The sequence below is a fragment of the Marmota flaviventris genome, chromosome 1 (assembly GCF_047511675.1).
Source record: "Marmota flaviventris isolate mMarFla1 chromosome 1, mMarFla1.hap1, whole genome shotgun sequence".
Lineage (NCBI taxonomy): Eukaryota > Metazoa > Chordata > Mammalia > Rodentia > Sciuridae > Marmota > Marmota flaviventris.
Window position 1 is genome coordinate 134,753,329 of NC_092498.1, and position 25,624 is coordinate 134,778,952.

At 51.2% G+C, this 25,624-nt stretch overlaps 1 protein-coding gene, 1 long non-coding RNA gene and 5 other non-coding genes across 7 annotated transcripts; 6 read left to right on the forward strand and 1 right to left on the reverse strand.

The window, feature by feature from the left end:
- Window positions 1–3,205: 3,205 nt before the first annotated feature.
- On the reverse strand, window positions 3,206–3,277 carry Trnaa-ugc (transfer RNA alanine (anticodon UGC)). The gene has a single exon. It is a non-coding gene; the product is annotated as a tRNA-Ala (tRNA).
- A 151-nt stretch (window positions 3,278–3,428) lies between these two features.
- Trnad-guc (transfer RNA aspartic acid (anticodon GUC)) lies at window positions 3,429–3,500 on the forward strand. The gene has a single exon. It is a non-coding gene; the product is annotated as a tRNA-Asp (tRNA).
- A 1,982-nt stretch (window positions 3,501–5,482) lies between these two features.
- Window positions 5,483–9,721, forward strand: LOC117794863 (uncharacterized). The gene is made up of 2 exons (XR_004618737.2): window positions 5,483–8,063; window positions 9,261–9,721. It is a non-coding gene; the product is annotated as an uncharacterized lncRNA (long non-coding RNA).
- Window positions 8,893–8,965, forward strand: Trnaf-gaa (transfer RNA phenylalanine (anticodon GAA)). Its single transcript has one exon. It is a non-coding gene; the product is annotated as a tRNA-Phe (tRNA).
- On the forward strand, window positions 9,427–9,498 carry Trnad-guc (transfer RNA aspartic acid (anticodon GUC)). The gene has a single exon. It is a non-coding gene; the product is annotated as a tRNA-Asp (tRNA).
- A 2,003-nt stretch (window positions 9,722–11,724) lies between the features above and the next one.
- On the forward strand, window positions 11,725–11,796 carry Trnaa-ugc (transfer RNA alanine (anticodon UGC)). Its single transcript has one exon. It is a non-coding gene; the product is annotated as a tRNA-Ala (tRNA).
- Window positions 11,797–16,552: 4,756 nt separating this feature from the next.
- Ubc (ubiquitin C) lies at window positions 16,553–20,447 on the forward strand. The gene is made up of 2 exons (XM_034636785.2): window positions 16,553–16,658; window positions 17,863–20,447. The coding sequence occupies exon 2, from the start codon at window positions 17,866–17,868 to the stop codon at window positions 20,377–20,379; it is 2,514 nt and encodes an 837-aa protein (XP_034492676.2). The 5' UTR covers window positions 16,553–16,658; window positions 17,863–17,865; the 3' UTR covers window positions 20,380–20,447.
- Window positions 20,448–25,624: the final 5,177 nt, after the last annotated feature.

The following is a 25,624-nucleotide window of genomic DNA, read 5'->3' on the forward strand; positions in this document are numbered from 1 at the left end:
TCCACCATGGCCTCCTGCCGCACTCGGTCCAGAGCTGGGGACCCGCTGTCTGTGGATCAGGACCTGCAGCTGAGCCCCAGGAAACTTCTCTGTTGCTGTCAGCCTTCTGGTCAACCGTCACCACCACCCGCGTGCCTCACACCCTCCTGTTCAGCTGCGTGACACGCCCGTCCCTCCCCTAACCCTTCCTCCCTGTGGACCTGCGTGCTCCACAGTCCCCACCTTTTCATTATTGTGAATAAAGCTGCTTTTCTCATTTTTAAACTGGGTTCCTTGTCTCCTTGTTGAGCTGTGAGAGGACTGGGCAGGGGACCTGGCTCAGTGCCCAGCACCCCAGGTTCGGTGCCCAGTGCCGGGACAGTGTGCAGAACCCTGTTCCTGGTCAGGTGAATGGTGTGCAGGCATTTTCTCCCAGGGGTCACCCACCCTTTTGCTCTCTTGATAGCGTCCTTTGAAGGACAAGTAATTAATGTGAGGGGGACGCGGCTCAGGGCTCGCACATGCTGAGCAGCCCTCCTGGGTGCCCCTCTCCACACACCACCCAGGGGCACCCTAAACCTGCCCCGTGCCCTGCTCTCTCCCCGGTGGCTCTCCAAGCCCCTGTCTGCAGTTGAGCTGACCCATTGGCAGAATGGCCCTGCGGGCAGCTCCACCCCACCGTGCTGTTTTTCGCCGGTTCCTCCTGCTACCATGAGTGGTCTGAGCTGGGCATCCTCGCAGGCACCGCTCCACTCCTGTGCGCGTGCCCACCAGGCGGGCAGAGGTGGACATGGGAGGTCCCATGGCCTTGGGAGGGGCTGAGCGCTGGCCTCCATGCACAGCCCTGGCTGGCTCTACTCCACTGCAGAACAGCCTCACGGTGCGGGGAGGACGGTGGGGACTCCCTCCAGAGGGGCCTGGAGGCTATGCAGGTGCCCCACTCCCAGGGCATCGCCCCCACACCCCAGCCACCCTGCCCTCCTCCCTTCTCTCAGTAGCCTGTGGCCTGTGGGCGCTGTTCCCTCCCCTGGGACACCCTGAGCCTCCTTCCTGCCCCCTGGCCTGGTTTGTCACAGAAGTCCAGCCCTCTGAGCCATCCAAGGGCCGTCCACCGCAGCAGCAGGACCAGGGAGAACAGACCCTCTGCCCTGCTCTCCATCTGCATCCCCGCAAGAGTGGCACAAAGGTTAAGAGGAGGATTGCGAGGAGTGTTTGTAAAAGTCCAGGGAGGCTCTTAAACAGAGGGACACCCCGGGAGCTGCAAGGAAAGGGGAGCCATGGGGCTCTGGAAATTCCAAGTTGACATAGAGAGCGACTTATTTGGAAAATGAAAGAATACACAGGAAAACTGCTGCGAAACATGACAGACAGCCTGACATGCAGGATGAGCCCTGGGCAACTGGGAGAGACAACGGGGGAAGACTCTGATGAGGAGAGCTGCAGAAAATCCCCACCGGGCAGCCGGAATGGTCCCGCCAGGGCTGAGGGGCACTGCCCACGGTCCCAGCGGCTGCAGAGGCTGAGTTGGGAGGACAGCCTGGGTGGCACAGGGAGACTCTGCCTCAAATTAAAACAGCCAGGTGCGGTGGGGCACACCTGTAATCCCAGCAGCTGAGGAAGCTGAGGCAGGAGGATCACAAGCCATCCCAGGGCCGTCCACCCTCAACAGCAAGACCAGGGAGAGCAGGCCGTCTGCACTGGGCCCAGTAGGTGACTTTTTGTTGTTCCTGCTTCCAGCGCTGGGGTGGAACCCAGGGCCTAGCTCGCACCAGGCAGACACTCTGCTGAACCTCACCCCCAGCACCCCACCATCCGTGACCTTCTGAAGGTTGAAAACCGCACCCTTATCGCTCACAGCTGAGCACTCGGCCGGGTGGCGGGCCACGAGGGTTGGCTAGGCCTGTGCAGACCTCAATGATGTCACTCCTGTCCCTATTCTCCACACCTTAATCACCCTGTTGCTTTGTCCCACAATATCCCCAAACCCTGTCCTGGGGCGGCATTTTGAGAGTTGGTCCCCCAGCTCCGCTTGGGAATAAGCTCCTTTTTCCTTTTGCAAACCTTTCTCAGCCATGGGCGCACCAAGTGGTCCGCAGACATTCACGAAGATGCCTGCCCTCTCAGCAGGTGGGGAAGGGACACAATGTCAATAATGCAGTGACACTTTGTTCCCAGCATATATTGAAAAAATTAAGAAGGCAACACCCATTGCTGGCTGGAAGCTGGGCAGAGAGCACGTCCACCATCCCTAGTAAAGAGGCCAGGCGCTGCCCGTAGGGGAAGAATCAAGTAAAATTTCCAATACAAGTATTTTTAAATACAAGCATCTTTGTCCCTGGGCCCTGTGATGCTGTGGCAGGAGTCCATCCCGCAGAGCGGCACAGGACCAATGGGCAAGGACAGCAGTGTACCCTGCGACCATAATGCTTCAGACTCAAGTGAACCTGAATGACCAAGGAGTGGCCCATAAAGTGTTGTGCCCCAATTAGGGACGTGCGCAACTCCCTCGGCTCCCCAGCTGCACTGTGCCCGGCTGGAGAAGCCTCCACTGACTCCTTCTGGGCCTGGGCTGGCGCCTGGCTGGACTTCCCAGGGTCCCTCCCACCTGCCAGGGTACAGTCTCTACCCGGCCACCAGAGGGAGCTGTTTAAAACTAAATGTGATCCGGTCATGCTCAGCACTGGGCCTTGCAGTGTCCTCCACAGCAGGCCCCACCTGCTCCTGCCTTCATCTCCCTGCCCTCCCAGTATATCCCCAAGGAGCCTGGAGACCAAGTGCAGGGTTGCTGTGTGCACTCACCACAGAGCAGCCCCTGCTCCAACCCCAGGGCCTTTGCACTTGCGGTTTCCTCCGAGGCTCCGACATCCCCCTAGTTCCCACCTCATCACTCCGTTGCCCACTATTGGTACCCTGGTCTGGTGCGTGAATCCCGAAAAGGCTGAGACGCCTGGCCCGGTCAATCCAGGCAGTCAATCCAGGCAGGGAGTCCAGGGAACCTGGCACTATCCTTAGGCACACAGAAGGTGCTCAGTGTTGCACACTCCCTGGCCTGAGGGGCTCAGAAACACCGGAGGCAACCTCTGTACAAATGCAGAGCTTTCCCGCCTGCTGGGTGACTTGGGGGACCAAGCGCCAGTTCAACCAGGCCGGCTGCAGGGACTTTCCGGAGGGGGTGCCTGGGTCCCCTAAGCAGACGTGTGATTCAAAGAATGAGGCAAAAGACGAATGGAGATGCCGGGGATTGAACCCGGGGCCTCATACATGCAAAGCATGCGCTCTACCACTGAGCTACACCCCCGCCCGGGAAGGCTGCGCGAGGGAGCCTGATAGGCAGCGGCCCCGGCCTGGAGCCCAGCCAGGCAGCGCCGCGCTCGCGGACCTCGCCCTGCGGGACCCGAGAGAGCTCGCCATCCACAGGAGCCACCCTGGAGAGCCGCTGGCACGGCCCGTCCTCGTTAGTATAGTGGTGAGTATCCCCGCCTGTCACGCGGGAGACCGGGGTTCGATTCCCCGACGGGGAGGCTGCCTGAGGCTTTTGCATTTTGAGATGCAGGTAGGCAGGACTCGGTGTCACCCTTGTTTGCACCCATGACCGGGTGAACGCGGGCCCTGCCGTTGGATTCCCTGCTCCGCGGGCCCCACCCAGTGGGGACCTGTCGTTCAGATAATGTGCATCCACCTAGACCCGCTCGCGAGCTCCCAACTGCATGCCTCCACTGAGGTTTTACAAGCCAAAGGCAAGTTTCCATTAAGGGAAAGGGCAGTAACAAGCCTCTACTGGTCCCCAAGTCGCCTTGCAGTCCTGTTCAATCACGCCTGCCCCACATCTCAGGTGGAGAAACCTCTGTTTCCTTTTACACTAAAATCACCCATCTAGACTCATATCTAACATTTGCAAAAAAGTAACTTCCAAGTGGATTGAATCAAACGAGATTCAACTGGAGGGAAAGTACAGTCCGGCTCACCAGCTCACAAGGAACCCAGCTTCCCAGCACAGAAGCAGAAAGGGGGTTGGTTTGCTTTATTTTCAAGGGTCTTAAGGCGCATTGTTTGCAATTCTAGAAGGGGCAGCAATCTGGACCCTAAATGGTTCAGAATGGTAAATGCTGTGTCTTTTTTTTTTTTTTTTTTTTTTCTTTCTTTCTTGTTGTCTTTGTTTTTTGGTAGCTATACCCTTGTACTAGTTTGGTCTATGTAGAAAATAATGTAGGTAAAAAATAAATTTCCTACAGTGATTAAAAACAGACTGTAGGCAAAAGACTCTAAGGACTAATATCTTTGTTACAGACACCATTTATTCAAAATAAAAAGAAGGAAAGAAAAGACAAATAATTTATTCAAATCATTAAGAAAAATCCTAAAATACCCGTAGACCAAGAGTCAACAGGCAATGAACGCACAGAAGAGGAAAAACGAGTTGCTGATAACACTGACGGGAAAGCTGGCTCCTACAAATATTTAAAACACATGGAAGGCGGGCTGGTGGCCACCTGTGATCCTAGTGGCTTGGGAGGCTGAGGTAGGAAGATTGCAGCTTCAGCAATTTAGCAAGACTCTGTCTCTAAGGAAAATATAAAAAGGTCTGGAGATGGGGCTCAGTGGTTAAGTGCCCCCCAAGTTTGCCTGGTATCATAAAAAAAGGAAGTAAAACCATCAGTTCACACTTTCAGCCCTTGCTGTAAATAACTTTTTTTTTTTTTTTTTTTTTAGCTATGACTGAAATCCTGTGTCAAAAAGGGGACTGGTGGTTTCCAGGGCCAGGGACAGAAATGAGGAGGCCCAGCCAGGAAATGTTGGAGCTGGATGGGGGTGCCGGTGGCACCACACGGAGGATGTACCCAGTGCTCCTGCTTCTTTTCCCTTGGCGAGGCTGAGTCCCGTGAGCCACACCTCAGGACAAAAATGACTTGTTAATCAAGGCTTGTTTGGGGAAGAAAGGAGTGAAAGCCAGGATCAATAGCTCAGCCCCCTTCTGAGGGCGCTTCCAGGTCTCGAGTACCCCACACTCTGGCCCCACAACCCCGCGTATGGAATTGAGCTTTTAGTGCTAAGATCTTAATACAAAAGGGAAAACCTGAGCACAAGGGCACAGCGCTACAGGCTGGAAAACGGTTGAATTAACTCCTACGTATCAGGTGATGATGGGCCCAGGCCCTTGAAGTTAAGATGTTTTCTTTCAAAACACACATCTTTATTTTATATATATATATATATATATTTTTTTTTTTTTTTCTTTTGCAGTATGGAGAATTTTTTTTCTCACTTTCTTTATTTCCGTTGGGGTCTGTTTGGGGGAGACAAGTTTTGTCTTTTTTTGGGAACTGGTAATAGAACCCAGGGCAGGTGCATATTCAAGGCAAGTGTTTTGCCACCGAGCTACATCCCAGACCCAGTCCCGAGAACATACTAGGCAAATGTTCCGCTGTTTCTTTTTTTATTTTTTTAAATTCTATTTATTTATTTGTTTGTTTGTTTGTTTTTGTGCTTGTAGATGGACAGCATGTGTTTATTTATTTTTATGTGGTGCTGAGGATCCAACCCAGGGCCTCACATGTGCTAGGTAAGCGCTCTACCACCCAGCCACAATCTCAGCCCCGGTTTTATTTTTACTTTCTTTGACACAAGGTCTCACTAAATTGCCCAGATTGGCCTTGAACTTGGGATCCTCTTGCCTCAGCCTCCTAAACATCTGGGATCATGATGTGTGTGCCTCTGTGCCCAGCCCAAGTTAATTGTTTTGATAATCATTTTTCCTAACACAGAGGATTTTATTGGGAACTAGTGTATTTTATGGGATGAAGAAAACTTTTCTGAAGTTCAGTAATTGCTTTCATTTTATTTATTGAAAAATTAATGTTGCTACTTTTAGTTAAAAACATAGAACATGATCAAATTTTAACAAAGACGATCTGTCTGTCTCTCTCCATGTGGCTTTTGATGAACGCGTATCCACAGGAGTAAGGCCTAGAGGGATGTTCAACTAACCACCCTCGAGGGCTGCTTCCTGTAGCAGGACATGGGTACTTCCTGGCCCAGAGTGTCAGTTTTCTGATAGTGGTCTGATCAGTTTTCTGCTTCTTGATAGTAATCATGTTTTGATTTTAAAAATCAAATCATAAAAATTAAATAATAGGGTTGGGGTTGTGTCTAAATGATAGTGCGCTCGCCTAGCATGCCTGAGGCACTAGGTTCAATCCTCAGCACCACATAAGAATAAAATAAAAGATATTATGTCCACCTAAAAAACTAAAAAATAAATGTTAAATAAATAAATAAATAAATAAAATACTGGGCACAGTGGCCCACTCCTCTAATTCCAGTGGCTCAGGAGGCTGAAACTGGAGGATTGCAAGTTCAAAGCCAGCCTCAACAAAAGCAAGGCACTAAGCAACTCAGTAAGACCCTGTCTCTAAATAAAATATAAAATAGGGCTGGGGATGGGGCTTAGTGGTCGAATGCCCCAGAGTTCAATCCCTGGTACCCAACAACAAGTACAAATTTAAATAATGTGATGGCATTGGAGGGTGTTGAATAGGGGCCCCCAGTGTGGCCTTATTTGGAAGAAGGGTTTCTAAGATGTCATTTAGGGGAGGATCTTGAGATTGTTAGCACATGGAAAGTGCTCCTGCAGATCATTCTGGGTTGGGGCAGGTCCTAAATGCCCTTAGGAGAGGCAGGAAAAGAGAAAGCAGAGAAATAGAGAGGAGAGCTATGGGAAGAAGGACGCCAAGGGTGGACCCGTGTCCACAGGCTGAGGTCCGCCTAGGACTGCCTGCCCACCTCTGCCAGAACCTGGGGAGAGGCCTGGAGCCGATTCTCCCTCAAAGCTTCTAGAAGAAAGCTGCCAGCACCTTGCCTTTAGACTTCTGTCCTCCAGAACTGTACAAGAATAAATCCCCATTGCTTTCTGCCACCCGGGTGGAGTTATTTGTTACTGCCACCTATCCCACTTATGTCACAAGTATTGAGGGCCTTCTGTGTGCTGAGCTTTGAGTTGGTGGATTGTTAAGTGAGAAAAACAGGGGATGGGTTGGATGTGAATTGCTAGCCTGGCTGTTTGGAGCTGGATCTGGCAAGACCTGACACCCATATCAGAAATGAAAACATTGAGCTGAATGCCCAGCCAAGGCCATCTGCAAGGCCTCTTCTAGAGACTCTTCAGATGGGGACACCAGAGCACAGGGCCTCCTATTTCTCCCAAATCATTTCCAGGATGATTCCTCTGAAAGCACAAATCTTCCCCTCTCCAGGAAAATCCAGCGTATGGATGGGCGGGTGTCCTGCAGCCTGGGTGAGTCAGTCTTGAAAAAAATAGCAGAGACGGGGCTTAAAGAACACACACACATTTCCCCACAGCTCTGGGGCTGCCAGCGGCTCGGGCTTCTTCTCACCTTCTCTCCTTGGCCTGCCACCAGCCACCTTCTCTCTGCTATTTCCCTGCAGGTGAATCCATCCTAATCTCCCTTCTTGTGAAGACACTGGCCATCTTGGATTAGGGCCCACCCTCAGGTGCTGCCTGAAGTAGTGGGTTCTTTAAAGGTCCTGCCACCAACTGCACTGTCACATGCTGAGGAACCAGGGTTAGGCCTTCGACATATGAATTGTGGGGGGACATCATTCAGCCCATAACACTGGATTTGGGGACTCACAGAGGACTGTTGGCTTCAAGATGTGCAGGAAAATGGCTGTGTCTGAGTTTCCATTTGGAAATTGAAGGGGTGTCTCAAAAGGCAACGTGTTTGTGACTGAAGTCTTGACAGCTTTGCTGCCCCAGGGCCTCCTGTTCCTGGTCAGGGCCGGCCATTCCCAGCAGCCCCCCAGCCTGGGTGTCATTCTCCCTGACTCTTCCTGAACCCCATCTCCATCCCCACGAGTTCCCAGCTCCTCCCTGGCCTGGGACACCCCTGCTCTGGCTGTACCACGGCCTCAGCCTCCTCGCTGGTGTCCCTGCAGCCACCCTGGTGGCTCCTGTCCATTCTCCAAACTGCAACCAGAAAAACACCCAGACGTAAGTGTCCCCCACTCCAGTGGCTTTCCAACCAGCACCCAGAGGAAAATCCAGCCCGTGTTCCCAGGCCTTGCAGGTGAGTGGGATGCGGCCTCTGCCCCACTGGGCCTCGACTTCTCCACTGTGACCACTCTCCTGTTCCTGCCAAGGCTACGCCTTTCCAGTCTCGGGAGCCCAGCTGTCCCCCTGCCCGGGATGCTCATCCCCAGGGTCCAGCATGCCCGGCTCCTCCTCCTCGGCCTCTGCTGTCCCCTTCTCCTGCCCCCGCCCCAGCGTCTAGCACCAGGATTCGTCTTCCTTCTCGGCAGGCACTGCCCACTGGACAGCTGCTGCCTGTTTGCTGGTGGAGCAAACGCACGTCCAGCAAACGCTTGCTGAGTGACTGAAACGGGGAAGGGGCTCCCGCGGCGAGGGGCGGCCGCCCGGGCCCAGGCTGGACGCCCACCTGTGGCCCTGCTCCCGCCCGGGCCCAGCGGCGCGCTCAGGGGCGGCGGCCCTGTCCCCGCGGACAGCCCTGGCGCAGTCGGCCTCCCGCGGCACCGCGCGCTGCGGGCCGGGGCGCGACGCTGTTCCCCGCGGCGGCGGAGCGACCTCCGTCCGTTCCCCCAACAAGCGTTTGTCCTGCGTCTGCAACGTGCCGGGCTCCGGGGTATCCGGCGGGGACAGTGCGCAGTGCCTGGTGCGTGTTAGCCGGGGATACGCTGGATGGACAGGGACACAGTGCGCCAGGGAGCCGTGAGGGAGGCCAGACCCGGGGAGGCCACGGGGGCGGCACCTGGGAGGACGGGGGTCGCAAAGCGCAGGGGATGAGAAACGGCTTCCAGTGCCCCACGCCCTGTTGGGCACTGCAGCGCCCAGCGCCTCCGCGCGGACAAGGAGAACGGCAACTCATCCCAGCAGCGGCCGCCGAAATAGCTCAGTTGGGAGAGCGTTAGACTGAAGATCTAAAGGTCCCTGGTTCGATCCCGGGTTTCGGCAGCTCCTTCTTTTTCCGTCTCTGCGCACGGCAGGAGCACAGCAGCGCCTGCTCACCCTATCCCAGTTCGTCAAGGGTCGCGATTTCTTTATTACGAGACCCCCCTCACCCCATGGCGGTTAGAGGCCCCGCTACGCCCTGTTTGGTCAAGTTGCACGGGGACCAAGGTCTCCCTGGTTTATCTCTTAAGCGCCTATTCATCCCTGGCGTGCGTTTGTTGATGTCTGCTCGTTAATTTTTTGCTTTCTGGTTTTTTTTTTTTTCTTTTTTTTAATTTCTGCGTTTTAAATTCTCCAGGCTAACAAGGACCGAGCAAGAAACGGCCACCTTAAAATGCCATTTAGCCAAATCCGACTTATTTTGCAAGAAAATATAAAGGTTTAACCCCCTGGAATGGACGGGAAGGGGCAGGGGAGACAAGTTACCTTAAAGAAGAGTTCCAGGGAGGACTTGGCAGAGCTAGTCCTCGTTAGTATAGTGGTAAGTATCCCCGCCTGTCACGCGGGAGACCGGGGTTCGATTCCCCGACGGGGAGGCTGCAACATTTTGATGGTGGAACGACGTCTTTTTCATCCTGACCTTGGCTATGCTGGACTTCCGGGGCTGACATTTCTTGTCTTGCTCCAGCCCCAGCATCTGACTTCGGAAGATGCTTATGAACATTTTCTCCCCCTAAAACAGTCAGACTCTGTGACCTTAAAACATCACCGGTGTGCAGCTGCTGCACCCCACAGGCAATAAACAAACTCTTTACAAGATGCCATTTATTTTCGTCATAATATGGGAGCCAAAGCCATAGTTGAGACAGAATGAGGAGAGATTGCCTCGCCAGTTCCGGGGACACACCAACACCTGATGGTGTCACTGGGGCTACTTTTCAGTGTCCCGGCTGGGAAGTCCCCCTCCTCTCCACCCTGAGACTCCCAGGTCTCATTCCAAGTGGGGCACCTTAAATACAAGTTAGACCTGGAAAGCCCCAATCTCACCACCTGCGTAAACTGGTGATCCCCTCAAGCACACTCCATCATTCCCCCCCCAGGACTGGCAGATCCCAAAGGGACTGAGCAAAAGTTTACAGCTCTCACTCTAGGGAGTGAGCCAAACCCACGGAGAAGGGAACGTTCTTTAGAAGTTCCATCAAGGGAGTGCGAAGGTCAGGGCGGACACGGGGACAGGGGAGATCTGAAATAGCTTTCTTAGCCCTTTACCTTCCCAGGCTCCAATTCTGTGGTTCATTTCTACCTTTATCCCAAACTTTCCCACATTCATTCCACAAACCCTACTGAGCACCTTTTATGTGCCAGGCCCCATCCTAGGCACCAGGGCTGCTGCAGGACACAAGCCAGACCAGGCCCTGCCCTTACTATTAAAATGGATAAATGCAGTAAGAAAACAAGGAGGATGTGTGACAGGGAGTGGTGAGACAGGTAGGTCAGTAGGAGATGCTTGGGAAGGCCCCGCTGAGGAGGGGACGTTTGAGCAAGGCGCTGGACATCTAGATGGAGCCAGCTGGGGCAAGAGCTAAGGGACAGCCGTCCAGGCTGAGAGCAGTAAGTGCCAAGGCCCTGAGATGGGAAGGAGGTGGCCCAACCAAGGACAGAACACGTGGGGAGGAAGAGGAGCAGGCGATGAATCAGGGAAGTCCATTCCACTAGGGCCTTGCGGAGTCTGGACTTGATCTTGTAGGGGGTTTTGTGCAGAGAGGAAACAAAATCAGGTCTGCTCTGAGCAGAGCGCTCTGGCTGCCATGCACTTTGCGGGGAGGAAGCAGAGGGGCCTCTGGGAGCTGAGCGGTCTCTCAAGGTCATGGCCCACGGTGCCACCCCTCTGCTCTGCCGCCATCGAGCTAGAGGAATGAGGACAGGGACGGTTTCTGCAGTAGCCCATCCACACCCTCTCTTTCTTCCGCTGCTCTCTCTCACCAGGACAGAATCAGCGATGTGGCAGCTCACACCTGGAGCAGACGTGAGACCCTGCAGTTCCCCTGCAGTTCCCATGGAAACTCCACCGTAGCTTCAACAGCTCACATTTCAGGGTCTGCCCCTAGACGCTGAGAACACTGTCAAATTGTCACAAGTCCTGGTGAGGTAGGGGCTCTGGAAACCTCTGCTTCCCGGATGAGGGCCAGAGAGGCAGGAATGCAGGGCAAGCTGCTTGGGCAGCAGAGCAGATCCGGCGGTGAGGGGGCCGATGGCAAACCAGGTGGCAGGGAAGGTCTTCCACTCACAACCCCTTGAGACTTTGAAGACACTAAACCTTTGGGCTTCTTCCCCCTGGCCCTCTCCACAGGCCCCCGAGGCTGGGTGCCCCTTCACAATTTCAGGATGGCTCTCCTAGTGGGATGTTGCAGAGATCCCCTCTTCTAAGGTTGAGCCCTGATTCTGGGGGTTCAATCCGTTTCTTTTTAATTTGCTCATTTTTACATCCGGAACAATTTGGGGGTGGGAAGGAGAAAGCCTTCAAGCAGATGTGTGGACTCAAATTCACTGAGGGTGGAATGGAGATTTTGGGGTACCATCAGGCCAATGTCCTCATTTACTGGAATTTCTGATTTATTTTCCATTTCCTGTAGCAATTAGAATCTTTGTTGCAAGGCTATGGAGAATAGGCCCATTTGAAAAACAAGAAATGAATTTTTTTGGTTGGCTTTTGCTAACCCTAATAGCCATTTAAATGTATGCACAAGATTCAACCCGAGGGCGTGGAAACCCTTACGAAAGGAGTGTAGCAGAGATTTTCAGGAAGCCCAGCACAGAGGGAGGGGGATGTAGCTCAGTGGTAGAGCGCATGCTTTGCATGTATGAGGTCCCGGGTTCGATCCCCGGCATCTCCACTTTTTTTTTACTTTTCTAGCCACAACTCTTGGCTTTACTGTTTGCAGCTGAGCTTTTAACACAAGGTGTGAACTCTTCAGGGTGAAGCCCCTGGTGTCTTAAATGTTCCTTGTTAGAGCTGAAGAAGGGGAGCAGATAGCAGGGAAATGTCAAAGCGGAACCTAATTTGATGATTGACAGTACAGCAAATGTGAGCAGGACAGTCATTTGGAGGTTTCTGTGCCTGACATTGAGGACTGCGGACGTTCCTGGACACACGGCAGTACAGATGTATGTAGGTCACTCAAGGTTGGGCCTCTGGCTCTGTGCCTCAGTGACCCGGTTTGTCCAGGAAGCAGCTCAAGGTCAGCTGCTGCCCAGCCTGGGGCTCTGCTCTCTGCAGCAGGGGGCAGGAGAGGGTAAGGAGGGAGCAGCTTTCACTTCCACGCACCCATGGGCGCCTCAGTTACGTCAATACACTGTTTTATCATTCATTTAAAGAGGAGGCACTCTGTGGCATTCTGTAGCTAGCCATGACAATACACCTGTCAACTCCTGTCTTTTGACTTGACTTCAAGCTTTACATAGTTGGAAAAAAAAAATCTGATCTTAGAGCTAGAAGGACCTTGGTCTTTGCAAACCTTTTGTTTTTGAGACAAGGAAACTAAAATTTGTGAAATGATTCACCAGCTAGGTGGTGACGTACAGGTGACAGAACCTGTTTCTAATGAGTCTCCACAAAGCGCATTTCTTCCCTATGTACCAGCAAGGTTTTGAGGGAACAAAAAGGTAGAGTGTTATTTCTAAAGCTATCCATCCCAATGTGAAACTAATTATATGTGCTTGTGTTTCACACTGTATCTTATAATTAAATCCATAACAGGATACGGAAAAATGCCACAAGGAGTTGCTGCTGCTAAAGGCTTGTGTTGGCGCTTCCTAGATCTGAATTCTTTGAATTTTTTTTTCAATTATTACATTTTAATACATACAGAACCCATCACATGAGGCGGAAGTAGAAGGGGAGGTGCTAGTGGCTAGGAAGGGGGCAGGGGAACTGTTTAATGGGGACAGAGTTTCAGTTTTGTGGATAAAAAGATCTGAAGACGTTGGTGGGGAGGGTGATGGCGGGGTGAATGCACTTAACACTACTGACCTGGGCATTTAGAACAGGGAGACTTTAGGGCTGGGCTGTGGCCAGGGAGTGTTTACATGGAATGCCAAATCCGTGGGCTAGATCCCCAGCACTGCCAGGGGCTAAAAAAAAAAAAAAAGAAGTCGATATGATGTTGTGATTTCTCATGACTTAAAAACAAAATCGAAGCCAAACAGCTTGGATACATTCCCAGTTCTCCCAACCCAGACAAATATGGAGACAACACCAACCGGTTGTTTTCAAGTTCTGCCCATTCAGGAGCAGGTGTGTCAACAGGAAAGAGAGCAAAGGCCCTTGGGTTTCCATCCCCGGGTTGGCCAGGCCTCCGCCCACCGGCCCGCAGGTGCTCCAGATGACCTTTTATGGTTATATAAAGCATGACAAAGCAGGCCAGGCCTGCCCTCCGCTCCCTGGTTCACTCGGTCTCTGGGGGGAAAAGGAGCTCGCTGGCCTTAGGACTCCCAGTCAATGTCCAGATGCCGAATCAGGTCAAGGCATGACCTTCAGGGGAGCTGGATCTCTGAGGGGATGGAAGAAAGGCAGGCGGGCTAGAGTGTCCCCACCCCACTGCAGCCCCACACCCTGGCGCCGACAGCTCAGCCCATCACGTGCCCCCTCCGCCCGCCAATCCCGGCCTGTTGCTGGGCCTCGGTCCCCTTTCCATTGGTGCCAGCTCTGAAGCCATCTTCCTTGGGTCGCCTGCAAAGGCTGGATCCATCTGTGGGTGGAACGAACTCCAAGTGGAGCCTGTGACTCATCTGCTTCTGGCACATTCTAGGTCAGGACATTTTAGGTTTTAGGATTGTGACTTGATACCTGGCTCCTGGGTCCAAGTGGGACATTTAGACCATGGGAGTCATTTTCAGAAATAGAAAGGCAGTCGTTACTGCCACCAACAGCACCCTCTGTAGGGTAGAGTCCACCCTGGTCCAACTGCCTTTCTCTGGAAGGGTCTGTCTGCTAGAGAAGGGTGTCATTTTCCCTTTGCCAGAAGGACAAAAAATGTCACTAGTACCACCAGCATCTTCCTCTCCCTTCCCTACACATGTGACAAACCAAACTGTCCTCGGACGTGGCCAAGCATCTGCCAGGGAAACCACTCCCAGGAATAGCAGCTTCTAGTGGGAGGCCATTTTCTCCCATTTCCAACACACAATGGATCTGAAGAGAGGGGACCCTTCCTTCAGGGACCACTGGCTTCTTCTGGGGCTAACCCCAGGCCCATTCCTCACTCCCAACCAGGACCTCCTCTTGTCCCTCCTCCTCTCCTCTCCTGCCTCTGAAATTAGAGCTGTTTGTCTCTGTACAAACCTCTGGACTCAGAAAAGCTATGTCACGAAGCTCATGACTCAGCCATTACACACAGATCACAAGACTCAAAGCACAGCACAGCCCCAAGCAAGCAGGGTGTGGCTGAAACCAGGCCAAACCTCAGCTGTTCCTTCCCTTAAAAACTTCTGCTGAAATTCAGAAATTACCTTCCCAGAAATCTACCTTGGAGATCACCGAGGCTTCCTACTAAACCTGGAAAATGATGTTTCATTTTTTATTCTTCGTTTAAATTTTGCCAGTGACCCGTGAATTCATTCTCCTTGGAAAATTTCAGAGGTTAAAAGTCATTTTGAACGATGCTCAGTTCTTGTATTTTCATTAAGACATCAGACACAGGTTACCATAGGAAATAAGGAGTTTCCCCCAAGCATTCAGCAGAGTTGGGAAGGCACAGTCACAGTTTAGGGGGAAAGGAGGTGAGAGAGAGAGCTGGACAGGACTCACCCAGGCAAATGAAGGGACATGAAGACACCAAAATCAAACACACACACACACACAGGAATAATTTATCACCCAGAGAAACTACCCACAAGAAATTTTTTTTTTTAAAAGTCCTTCAGGCAAAAGAAAAATAATATCCGGTGGAGACCCTACTCTATATCAAAGAAAAATAGCACCAGAAATGAGAAGGTGAAGCTTAACACCCATGAATATATATTTATAATTATTTCAGTCTCTTTAAAAGATAAACTGTTTAAACAAACAAAAAATAGTAAAGTATTATTCCCCAGCACTGCCACCCCCCCCCCAAAAAAAAGAATTAATGTGTGGCTTATTAGACATGTAACAAGTAAAATGCCTCCTGACAGTAATTGTGACAAAGCCAGGAAAACAGAAAGCCTGCTCGACTGTAAATGTCGTACCCAGGAAGTGACACCTGCGTGTGTCTTATGTGTGAAGTGATATCATATTAAAGGTAGAGTAGAGCATGATTTTTACTACAAAAGAAGAAAATATATGGCAGTTTTGGTTTGATTTACCCCATTTTAAGCAGAATGTTGAAATGACCTTCATTATTTAAGAATACCATCTTTTCTTAAAGGCAGAACATTATTCAGTTAGTATCTTTTTTTTTTCCTTGGCAGAAATTCAAACATTATCCTCCCCCTACGTTTGTAGAAACAGGGACTATTTCCAGAAGAATCCAGAAGGAACAGTGGCTGGGGAAATGACACACAGGAGTCACAGTATAGGTTGTGGTAAAAATGAAACCACCTGGGCTCGCAATCCTCCTCTCTCCTCCTCTTTTATCAAAATAGAATGTTCCTGTGGAGTCACAGTTTGTATTTGACATATTAAAAATCCTCCCCAGAAATACGCACAGCTCAGACTCAATTCCTGTGTTTTAAAACCTCGCGCCACACATTTTAGATAGCTGGAAGGATCTGAACGCTTCCCCTGGAGAGGAGTGGTCAGTGTCCAGCAGACAGGTCCAACCTGACTTGACCATCACACAACACCCTGGGTTCAACCATCACGGGGTCACTTACACATCCGTAAACATTTTCTTTTTCTTTTTTTTTTTTCATCTCAGTTTAATAGACTTAATTTCGGGGCCGGGGGTGAAACGCAACAGTGGGACTCCTGCAGCCGAAGTAAAAAATAAAAGGACATCTCAGGCTTAAGCCCCTTCTGAGTACATCAAATGCAGAAGGAGCTCAAATCCGCAGTCTCCTTGTCGGCAACCAAAGGCGACCCTCTCCTGTTCAGGGCCACCGAGAACAAACAGGAAGGCCCCGGAACAGCCCGGAGGCCGACCGCCGGGCCTCAGGTCCAGCTCAATTCCCTCCCTTCCAAGGGCAGCTGGACAGGCTCCTTCGTGGGAGCTCTGGGGACGCCGGCTCGTCCTTGACCCAGGCCCTGCGCGGAGACTGCAGCGTCACGCGCCCTGTCAACGTGCCACAGTGGGGGCTGGGCCCGCGGAGGGCGGCCAGGGCGAGGGGACGTGGCGGACCGGGCACAGAGCGGCTAAAACAGACAGGAGCCAAGGCCCGCGGGTCGCGGGGGCAGACGGCGCGCTCCGTTCCGCTCCGGCCCGGGCTCCACGCCGGGCTTTCGCCCCAGCCGCCCCGCCCCCGTCCAGGGTCGCCGCACCGTTGATCCCTCCGCCTGGCCCTCACAACGGCCACCTGCCCCCCGACGCGTGCGATCCCCCACGCCTCGGCCTCGGCCCGAGGACATTCCAGGAACGGGGATCCGGTGGTTCCGGTTAGTCGTTTTCTTTCCGGAGGGCGGAAAGGGCGGAGGAAAGTAGTCCCTTCTCGGCGTTTCCGCGGAGGGATCTCCCCGGGCGGCGGACGTTACAGCCTATATAAGGCGGCGCCGGGCGGGGCGCAGTGAGTTCCGTCGAGGCCGTGAGTTCCGTCGCTACTCTACTGCTTGCTGCTGCCGCTGGTGAGCTGACGTCGCGGCGCTCGGGGCTTACTGGCCGTGCGGCCGCGTGGGAGACGGGGCCGCGCTGCCTGCCTCGGGGCCGGCGGCTTGGTGCTTGGCGCTCAGCGCCCCGCCGGACCCGAGGGGACAAGCGGCAAAATGGCGGCCGCTGCGAAACCTTAACCGGGAGGAGCCGCGCCGCAGAGCGGGGCTGTGAGGCTGGGGCTCGAGCCTGCCGTCAGGGGGCGGAAGGGAAGCGCGGGAGGGCCCTGGCCGTAGCGGGAGGTGGGGGCAGATGGCCCTGCGGCGGGGTTGGAGAACGCCCGGGCGGGCGTGAAGTGTTTCGGGGCTCGAGTGACGGGAGGGGCTGGTCTTCCGCCCGCTCCGGGGGTGCAGACCGGGGTGAGGTGCCGCTCCGTAGTCCTACTCCTAGGGCGCGCTGCACACCGTCGCGGTCGGGTGACGTCACCCCGTCTGTCCGCTCATGCGGGGTGGGGCCGCCTGCCCATGTGGGTGTAGGCGGTGTTTCTCAGTCGCAGGACACCGGACTCGGGCCGAGGTTAGACCCTGCTGGATTGACAGAACCCGGCATCCGGAGCGGGGGGGGGGTGAGACTTGAGGCCTCTGAGGTTAAATTGGTCAAGGTTTCCAGGCTGCCTTAGTGCTCCACGCCAAGGTTTTGAACTAATTTATCAGTAGTGCTGCCTGTATTTCTTGATGTTGCTAAGGCAAGTTTTTCACTTAAAAAAAAAAAAAAAGTTTCTTGGTAATGGGAATTGAATCTGAAGACGCTCTCCCACCGAACTCCACCCCCAGGACTTCTCATTCTTTATTTTTAAGGGGGCTACCGGGGATTGGACTCAGGGCCCTCAACCTCTGAGCCCCAGCCCTATTTTGTATTTTATTTAGAGACAGAGTCTCACTGAGTTGCTTAGCACCTCGATTTTGCTGAGACTGGCTTTGAAACTTGCAACTCTCCTGTCTCAGCCTCCAGAGCTGCTGGGATTTACATGTCATTCTTTATTTTGAGTCAGTTTCCCTAAATGGTTCAGGTTGGCCTATGACTTGCCCTCTTCCTCCCATAGCTTTCCAACTATCTGGGATTAAAGGCTTGTGCCACAAGGCCCCTTTTAATTATTTGGACAAGTATACAGTGATACTGAACTTTCGCCATTAGCACTGCTAAAATTCTTGGTTCTTTTTGTTGTTGCCCTTTTGTAACCAGACAATGCAGATCTTCGTGAAGACCCTGACGGGCAAGACCATCACCCTGGAGGTGGAGCCCAGTGACACCATTGAGAATGTCAAGGCGAAGATCCAAGACAAGGAGGGCATCCCCCCCGACCAGCAGAGGTTGATCTTTGCCGGCAAGCAGCTGGAAGACGGGCGCACCCTGTCCGACTACAACATCCAGAAGGAGTCCACCCTGCACCTGGTGCTGCGTCTCAGAGGTGGGATGCAGATCTTCGTGAAGACCCTGACGGGCAAGACCATCACCCTGGAGGTGGAGCCCAGTGACACCATTGAGAATGTCAAGGCGAAGATCCAAGACAAGGAGGGCATCCCCCCTGACCAGCAGAGGTTGATCTTTGCCGGCAAGCAGCTGGAAGATGGGCGCACCCTGTCCGACTACAACATCCAGAAGGAGTCCACCCTGCACCTGGTGCTGCGTCTCAGAGGTGGGATGCAGATCTTCGTGAAGACCCTGACTGGCAAGACCATCACCCTGGAGGTGGAGCCCAGTGACACCATTGAGAATGTCAAGGCGAAGATCCAAGACAAGGAGGGCATCCCCCCCGACCAGCAGAGGTTGATCTTTGCCGGCAAGCAGCTGGAAGATGGGCGCACCCTGTCTGACTACAACATCCAGAAGGAGTCCACCCTGCACCTGGTGCTGCGTCTCAGAGGTGGGATGCAGATCTTCGTGAAGACCCTGACGGGCAAGACCATCACCCTGGAGGTGGAGCCCAGTGACACCATTGAGAATGTCAAGGCGAAGATCCAAGACAAGGAGGGCATCCCCCCCGACCAGCAGAGGTTGATCTTTGCCGGCAAGCAGCTGGAAGATGGGCGCACCCTGTCCGACTACAACATCCAGAAGGAGTCCACCCTGCACCTGGTGCTGCGTCTCAGAGGTGGGATGCAGATCTTCGTGAAGACCCTGACTGGCAAGACCATCACCCTGGAGGTGGAGCCCAGTGACACCATTGAGAATGTCAAGGCGAAGATCCAAGACAAGGAGGGCATCCCCCCTGACCAGCAGAGGTTGATCTTTGCCGGCAAGCAGCTGGAAGACGGGCGCACCCTGTCCGACTACAACATCCAGAAGGAGTCCACCCTGCACCTGGTGCTGCGTCTCAGAGGTGGGATGCAGATCTTCGTGAAGACCCTGACGGGCAAGACCATCACCCTGGAGGTGGAGCCCAGTGACACCATTGAGAATGTCAAGGCGAAGATCCAAGACAAGGAGGGCATCCCCCCCGACCAGCAGAGGTTGATCTTTGCCGGCAAGCAGCTGGAAGATGGGCGCACCCTGTCCGACTACAACATCCAGAAGGAGTCCACCCTGCACCTGGTGCTGCGTCTCAGAGGTGGGATGCAGATCTTCGTGAAGACCCTGACGGGCAAGACCATCACCCTGGAGGTGGAGCCCAGTGACACCATTGAGAATGTCAAGGCGAAGATCCAAGACAAGGAGGGCATCCCCCCCGACCAGCAGAGGTTGATCTTTGCCGGCAAGCAGCTGGAAGACGGGCGCACCCTGTCCGACTACAACATCCAGAAGGAGTCCACCCTGCACCTGGTGCTGCGTCTCAGAGGTGGGATGCAGATCTTCGTGAAGACCCTGACGGGCAAGACCATCACCCTGGAGGTGGAGCCCAGTGACACCATTGAGAATGTCAAGGCGAAGATCCAAGACAAGGAGGGCATCCCCCCTGACCAGCAGAGGTTGATCTTTGCCGGCAAGCAGCTGGAAGATGGGCGCACCCTGTCCGACTACAACATCCAGAAGGAGTCCACCCTGCACCTGGTGCTGCGTCTCAGAGGTGGGATGCAGATCTTCGTGAAGACCCTGACTGGCAAGACCATCACCCTGGAGGTGGAGCCCAGTGACACCATTGAGAATGTCAAGGCGAAGATCCAAGACAAGGAGGGCATCCCCCCCGACCAGCAGAGGTTAATCTTTGCCGGCAAGCAGCTGGAAGATGGGCGCACCCTGTCCGACTACAACATCCAGAAGGAGTCCACCCTGCACCTGGTGCTGCGTCTCAGAGGTGGGATGCAGATCTTCGTGAAGACCCTGACTGGCAAGACCATCACCCTGGAGGTGGAGCCCAGTGACACCATTGAGAATGTCAAGGCGAAGATCCAAGACAAGGAGGGCATCCCCCCCGACCAGCAGAGGTTGATCTTTGCCGGCAAGCAGCTGGAAGACGGGCGCACCCTGTCCGACTACAACATCCAGAAGGAGTCCACCCTGCACCTGGTGCTGCGTCTCAGAGGTGGGATGCAGATCTTCGTGAAGACCCTGACGGGCAAGACCATCACCCTGGAGGTGGAGCCCAGTGACACCATTGAGAATGTCAAGGCGAAGATCCAAGACAAGGAGGGCATCCCCCCTGACCAGCAGAGGTTGATCTTTGCCGGCAAGCAGCTGGAAGATGGGCGCACCCTGTCCGACTACAACATCCAGAAGGAGTCCACCCTGCACCTGGTGCTGCGCTTGAGGGGAGGTGTCTAAGTTTCCCCCTTTTAAGCATTTGACAAGTTTCTTTGCACTTTTCTTTCAATAAAGTTGTTGCATTCCAAGTCGTGTTTTTGTCTTTTTCGTTATAAGAATATTCAAGTTGGAGTAGGGTTGGATCAGCAGGATTCAGTTTAAAGATCTTTGAATTAGGGCTGGGTCTCAGTGGCAGTGCACTTGCCTGGCATGTGTGAGGCACTGGGTTCAATTCTCAGCATCATGTTTAATGTTTATCAACAACTAAAAATAAATTAAGGGGTTGGGGCGATAGCTCAACGGTAGAGCGCTTGCTTAGCACATGTGAGGCCCTGGATTTGATCTGCAGCACCACCTACAAATGAATAAATAGAAAATAAATTTTAAAAAAATAAAACTGAATTAGTGTTGGGTTGGTGCATCAATGTTTTTGTGGTTACCATGAAGTAAGAAAATGCCATTGCAAAGTGGTATATAGAACTGTAGGAAGGTAAAAATAAAAGCTGGGTTATTCATGCTTTTTAAATATTTTTCCCCTTACAATTATCCTATACTCAGGAAAGTTATAACAAAAACAGCAATAGCAGAGATAGTGGTAGATTTTATATAAATATATAAATCAATATACCCCTTGATTTTATGAGGCAGATACTTTTTAGGGGGGTACTGGGGATTAGACCCTAGGGGTGCTTAGTCAGCCGTATTCTTAGAGACTGAGTTGCTGAGGCTGTCTTTGAGCTCACAGTTATGCCTCAGCTTCCCAAGCTGCTGGGAGTAGCATTGCAGGTGTATGGCACTGTCAGGAGGCTGACACTATTTGATTTTACTGATGAGAAAATATGTACAAAGGGGCTGTGGTTGTAGCTAAGTGGTGCAGTGCTTGCCTGACACTGGAGACATTGGAGAAAAATTCTGTGGTTGTACCTCAATGGTAGAGCACTTGCCTAGTGTGTTTGAGGCACTGATTTCAATCTTTAGCACCACATAAAAATAAAGGTATCATGTCCATCTACAATTTAAAAAAATTTTAAAATGTGTACAGTAGTTTAAAAGAATGTCGGGAATAAAAAAAAAAGTGTCAGGGTTGGATAGATTAATGTTTTATGTGTGTACATTGAACAGGTTTGTATTTACTCTTTGGGGTGGTGTGAGAAGAATGTTTCTTGTAGGAAAGGTATTTAAAAAGGTAAGATGGGAGGGGAAAGAATCTGCTTTAACATAGTAGCTGCATGAATCACCGGGCTGCATAGAAGTCAATGAGATCAGATTTATTTGAAAAGGTGGCAGGTAATATATTTTCCATCTACTTAACAAGTTTAAAATAGAGAATGATGCCAAGCATGGTGGCCCATGCTTGTAATCACAGCAACTTAGGAAGCTGGTAAATTTGAGGCCAGCCTCAGCAATTTAGTAAAGCCTAAGCATGTTAGAGCCTGTCTCAAAGGGGGTGTGGCTCCGTGCTTAAAGTGCCTCTGCGTTCTATTACTATTATCAGAATGGCTCGTTGCTGTAATTTTCAAGATGAACTTGATTCCTCAGGTTTTCTGTTGTGACAGCGGTTTGTCGAAGCAATTGGCCTCTGATCTGAATTTATACTAGTGCTCTGGAAGATGGGCGCACCCTGTCTGACTACAATGTCCAGGAGGAGTTGACCCTGCACCTGGTGCAGCGTCTCAGAGGTGGGATGCAGATCTTGGTGAAGACCCTGACCGGCAAGATGGTGACATTTGCTTAATCAGATGAAGAATTTGTAATTAATTAAATTACAAATTCTTGAGGCTGGGATATAGCTCAGTTGGTAGAGTTCTTGCTTCACATGCAGATGGGCCTGGGTTTAATCCCCAGCACTACAAAAAACAAATAACAGGCTGTAGCTCAGTGGCAGAACACTTGCCTAGCCTATGTGAGGCACTGGGTTCAATCCTAGCACCACATAAAAATAAAGGCATCTATAACTAAAAAAAAGTTGAAGGGAAGCTGGCTTAATATTAGGCATTGCCATCATCCAGAGACCCATTTGAGAATCCAAGCATAATCTATGACACTTTGTTCTTTTTTTCTGGTTGGGGGGGAGGATGTGATACATAACCAACCTCTGATGCAGGGCAGCTTTGTGTTGTCCTTACCAATTTTAAAGAGGCTAAGAGTGAACGTGTTCAGATGAAGCCTAGCTTTAGAGATGAGAGAAAACTGCTGTCTTTTGAGAAATCCATTCATCTGAAGGCAAATCCACGTATTTGCTGAATGGCCATGACTCATCCATACAAATGAGCACACAGGACAAATGACCAACACCAGCTCCTGTAATTACAAGGAGCTGCTGGGCTAGTTCCTGTGCAGGTCTTCTCAGTGCTCACTGATGTGCTTATATCTTTAACTGTAGGTAGACCGAGACCTTTATTTCATTCATTTGTATGTGGTGCTGAGGATCAAACCCAGGGCCTCACAGGGCTAGCCAAGCGCTGTATTGTGGAGCCCCAGCCCTATAGTGGTGTTTTGAAGGTGTCCATGTTGGGTGGCAGGCATGGAGGCTCTGAAGTCCGTTTCAATGTGTGCTTTGTGAAAACGGCTTCAAGATCAGATCTGGAAATATGTGCAAGAGGTCAGTGACTAATGATGCTGTGTTTGGAAACATGGGACTGGGTTATTAACACCTGGTGCCTTGGGGATATCTGGAGTCCCTGTGCCCTGCATAGATCCAGAAGAATTTTGGTTTTGAAGCATCCTTCTAAGTTGGGTGGGTGTTATAGAGGGAGGATGCTCAAAAATTTATCAGAGGGGCTGGGGTTGTGACTCAGTGCTTGAGTGCTTGCCTCACATGTGTGAGACACTGGGTTCAATTCTCAGCACCGCATAAAAATAAATAAAGGCATTTGTTCATCTATAACTAAAAACAAAACAAAACAAAACACACCACCACCAGAGAGCACTACTTGATTACAAGAGTATCTTGAAGTTCAATGAGAGGCTTGCTGACTACAAGTGCAGTTACTAGAAAGGTTTTAAAAGCAGTTATAGATACAAGCATATCAGTAAAATCAGTGATGTGGATATAGATACAAGCACATCAAAAAAATATCGGCTGACACCCAGGAAAAAATTTAGGGAAATGATTTGTGTTCCAATGTATTTTTATACATTGGATGTATGTTTGGAGGTTTGGAAAGGCAAAGGTAATAGTAGTCCACTTAAATTCCTAATCAATTTTACAGAGATAATCAGTTTTTTGGTACCGGGAATTGAACTCAGGCACTCGACCACTGAGCCACATCCCCAGTCATATTTTCTGTATTTAGAGACAAAGTCTCACTGAGTGGCTTAGCGCCTGGCTTTTTGCTGAGTCTGGCTTTGAACTCTCAATCCTACTGCCTCAGCCACCTGAGCCACTTGGATTACAGGGGTGCGCCACCGCACCCAGCCAGAGATAACCACTTTTAATACCGTTTGGTATTCTTTTTTACTTTTACAATTACTGTATGAGTTCATGTGTATGTGAACACACCACACACAAATTGGGCCATTCTCAGTGTTTCTTAGCTTTGTATTTTGACTAGGTAACATGGACAACTTCCCAAGTCAGCCTGTGTAGATATTATTTTTAATACTCTTGCTAGTGTTCAGTTGTATGGATGCTCTATGATTTATTTAGCCTGTCTGCCAGCACGTTTCCTCCCTTACGATTGTATATGTTGCAGAGTACATCTTTTGCATACAAATGTTTTTGTAGGCTAGGTTACTAGAACGGCCAGGTTGAAGGAATACTGCTATTTCATATGTGCTGTATATATGTTTAATTTTGATTTCCTATAATGTCAAATTTCAAAGCTGGGAATGGTGGTACACTCCTGTAACCCCAGCTATTTGGGAGACCAAGGTAAGAGGATCACAAGTTCAAGGCCAGCATAGGCAATTTAGCAAGACCCTGACTCAAATTATAAAATGAAATTGTATGGGGCTGGGGATGTGGCTCAAGCGGTAGCGCGCTCGCCTGGCATGCGTGCGGCCCGGGTTCGATCCTCAGCACCACATACAAAGATGTTGTGTCCGCTGAAAACAAAAAAATAAATATTAAAAAAAATTAAAAAGAAAAAAAAAGAAATTGTAGCTCAGTGGTAGAGTACTTGCCCAGCATGTACCAGGCCCTGGGTTTGATATCACACACACACACACAATTTTAAGAAAGGGAATCTGACAGTGGGAAAACCTGCTTTTATGACATCCTATTAAAAACATAGTTCACAATTTTGAAAGTGGATCACGGTGCAGCTCCGTGGCAGAGCTCATGTTTATAGTGCATTTAGGGATCAAACCAGAGCCCTGTGCATATATTCTTACACTGAGCTACAGCCCCAGCCCATATTTTTTTGTACTGTGAATTGAACCCAGGATCACTTTACCCCTGAATTACATTCACAGCCCTTTTTATTTTATTTTATTTTTTTGAGACAGGATCTCAGAGTTGCTGATGCTAGCCTCAAACTTGAGATCCTCCTGCCTCAGCCTCCCAAATTGATGGGATTACAGATGTGTGCCACTGGGCCAGGTCTCTCTTTTTTTTCTCTTTAATTTTTGGGGGATAAGGTGATACTTTCATGTGTTTCAAATATTCAAAAAGTTTAATACAGTGTGTAATGAAAAACTTTAAGCCAGTGCTTACCCTGCCCCACCATGTGCACTTTTGGATGTGAGGTAAGTTTGAACACTGACTGACCCAAGGTGGTGTTCTGAGCGGGACAGCTGCCCATCTTCCTTTTCCCACCTGACTTCTGTGGTCTGGCAGGGTTCTAAAATCTGCTCATTTTTATACAGGGAAAAGCTTCCTGCAGTTTCCTCAAGGGTCATACAACTGTTAGTGAGGAGAAAGTCCCCGGTTCAGCAAGGACAGGCATGCCAGGAACCAGGACAGTGTGCGTTGATGAGGGACAGATGCTTCTGTCCTCAGGTCCTGTCTAGCAGGACGACAGAGATGATGGACTTGCACAGTTTCACCAGATGATCCTTAGGTCTTAAAGCTTCCCAAAGTTTGGTTTCATATTTCAATACTATGCCAGAATCCACTCCCAGGAGTGTTATTTCATGGGCTGAAAGTTGGCAAACTCCTCACCGAGTCATGACTCTGGCCTTGTGCCCGCGTGTCCTTCAAGGTATGCTTGTTTAAAAGTCTGGGACAGGCCTGGTGCTGGGGCTCAGCGGCAGAGCGCTTCACTAGCATGTGTGAGGCACTGGGTTCGATTCTCAGCACCGCATATAAATAAATAAAATAGAG

Excerpts from the sequence above, each read along its gene's own strand:
- Ubc (XM_034636785.2), top strand. The coding sequence starts at position 17,866 with ATGCAGATCTTCGTGAAGACCCTGACGGGCAAGACCATCACCCTGGAG.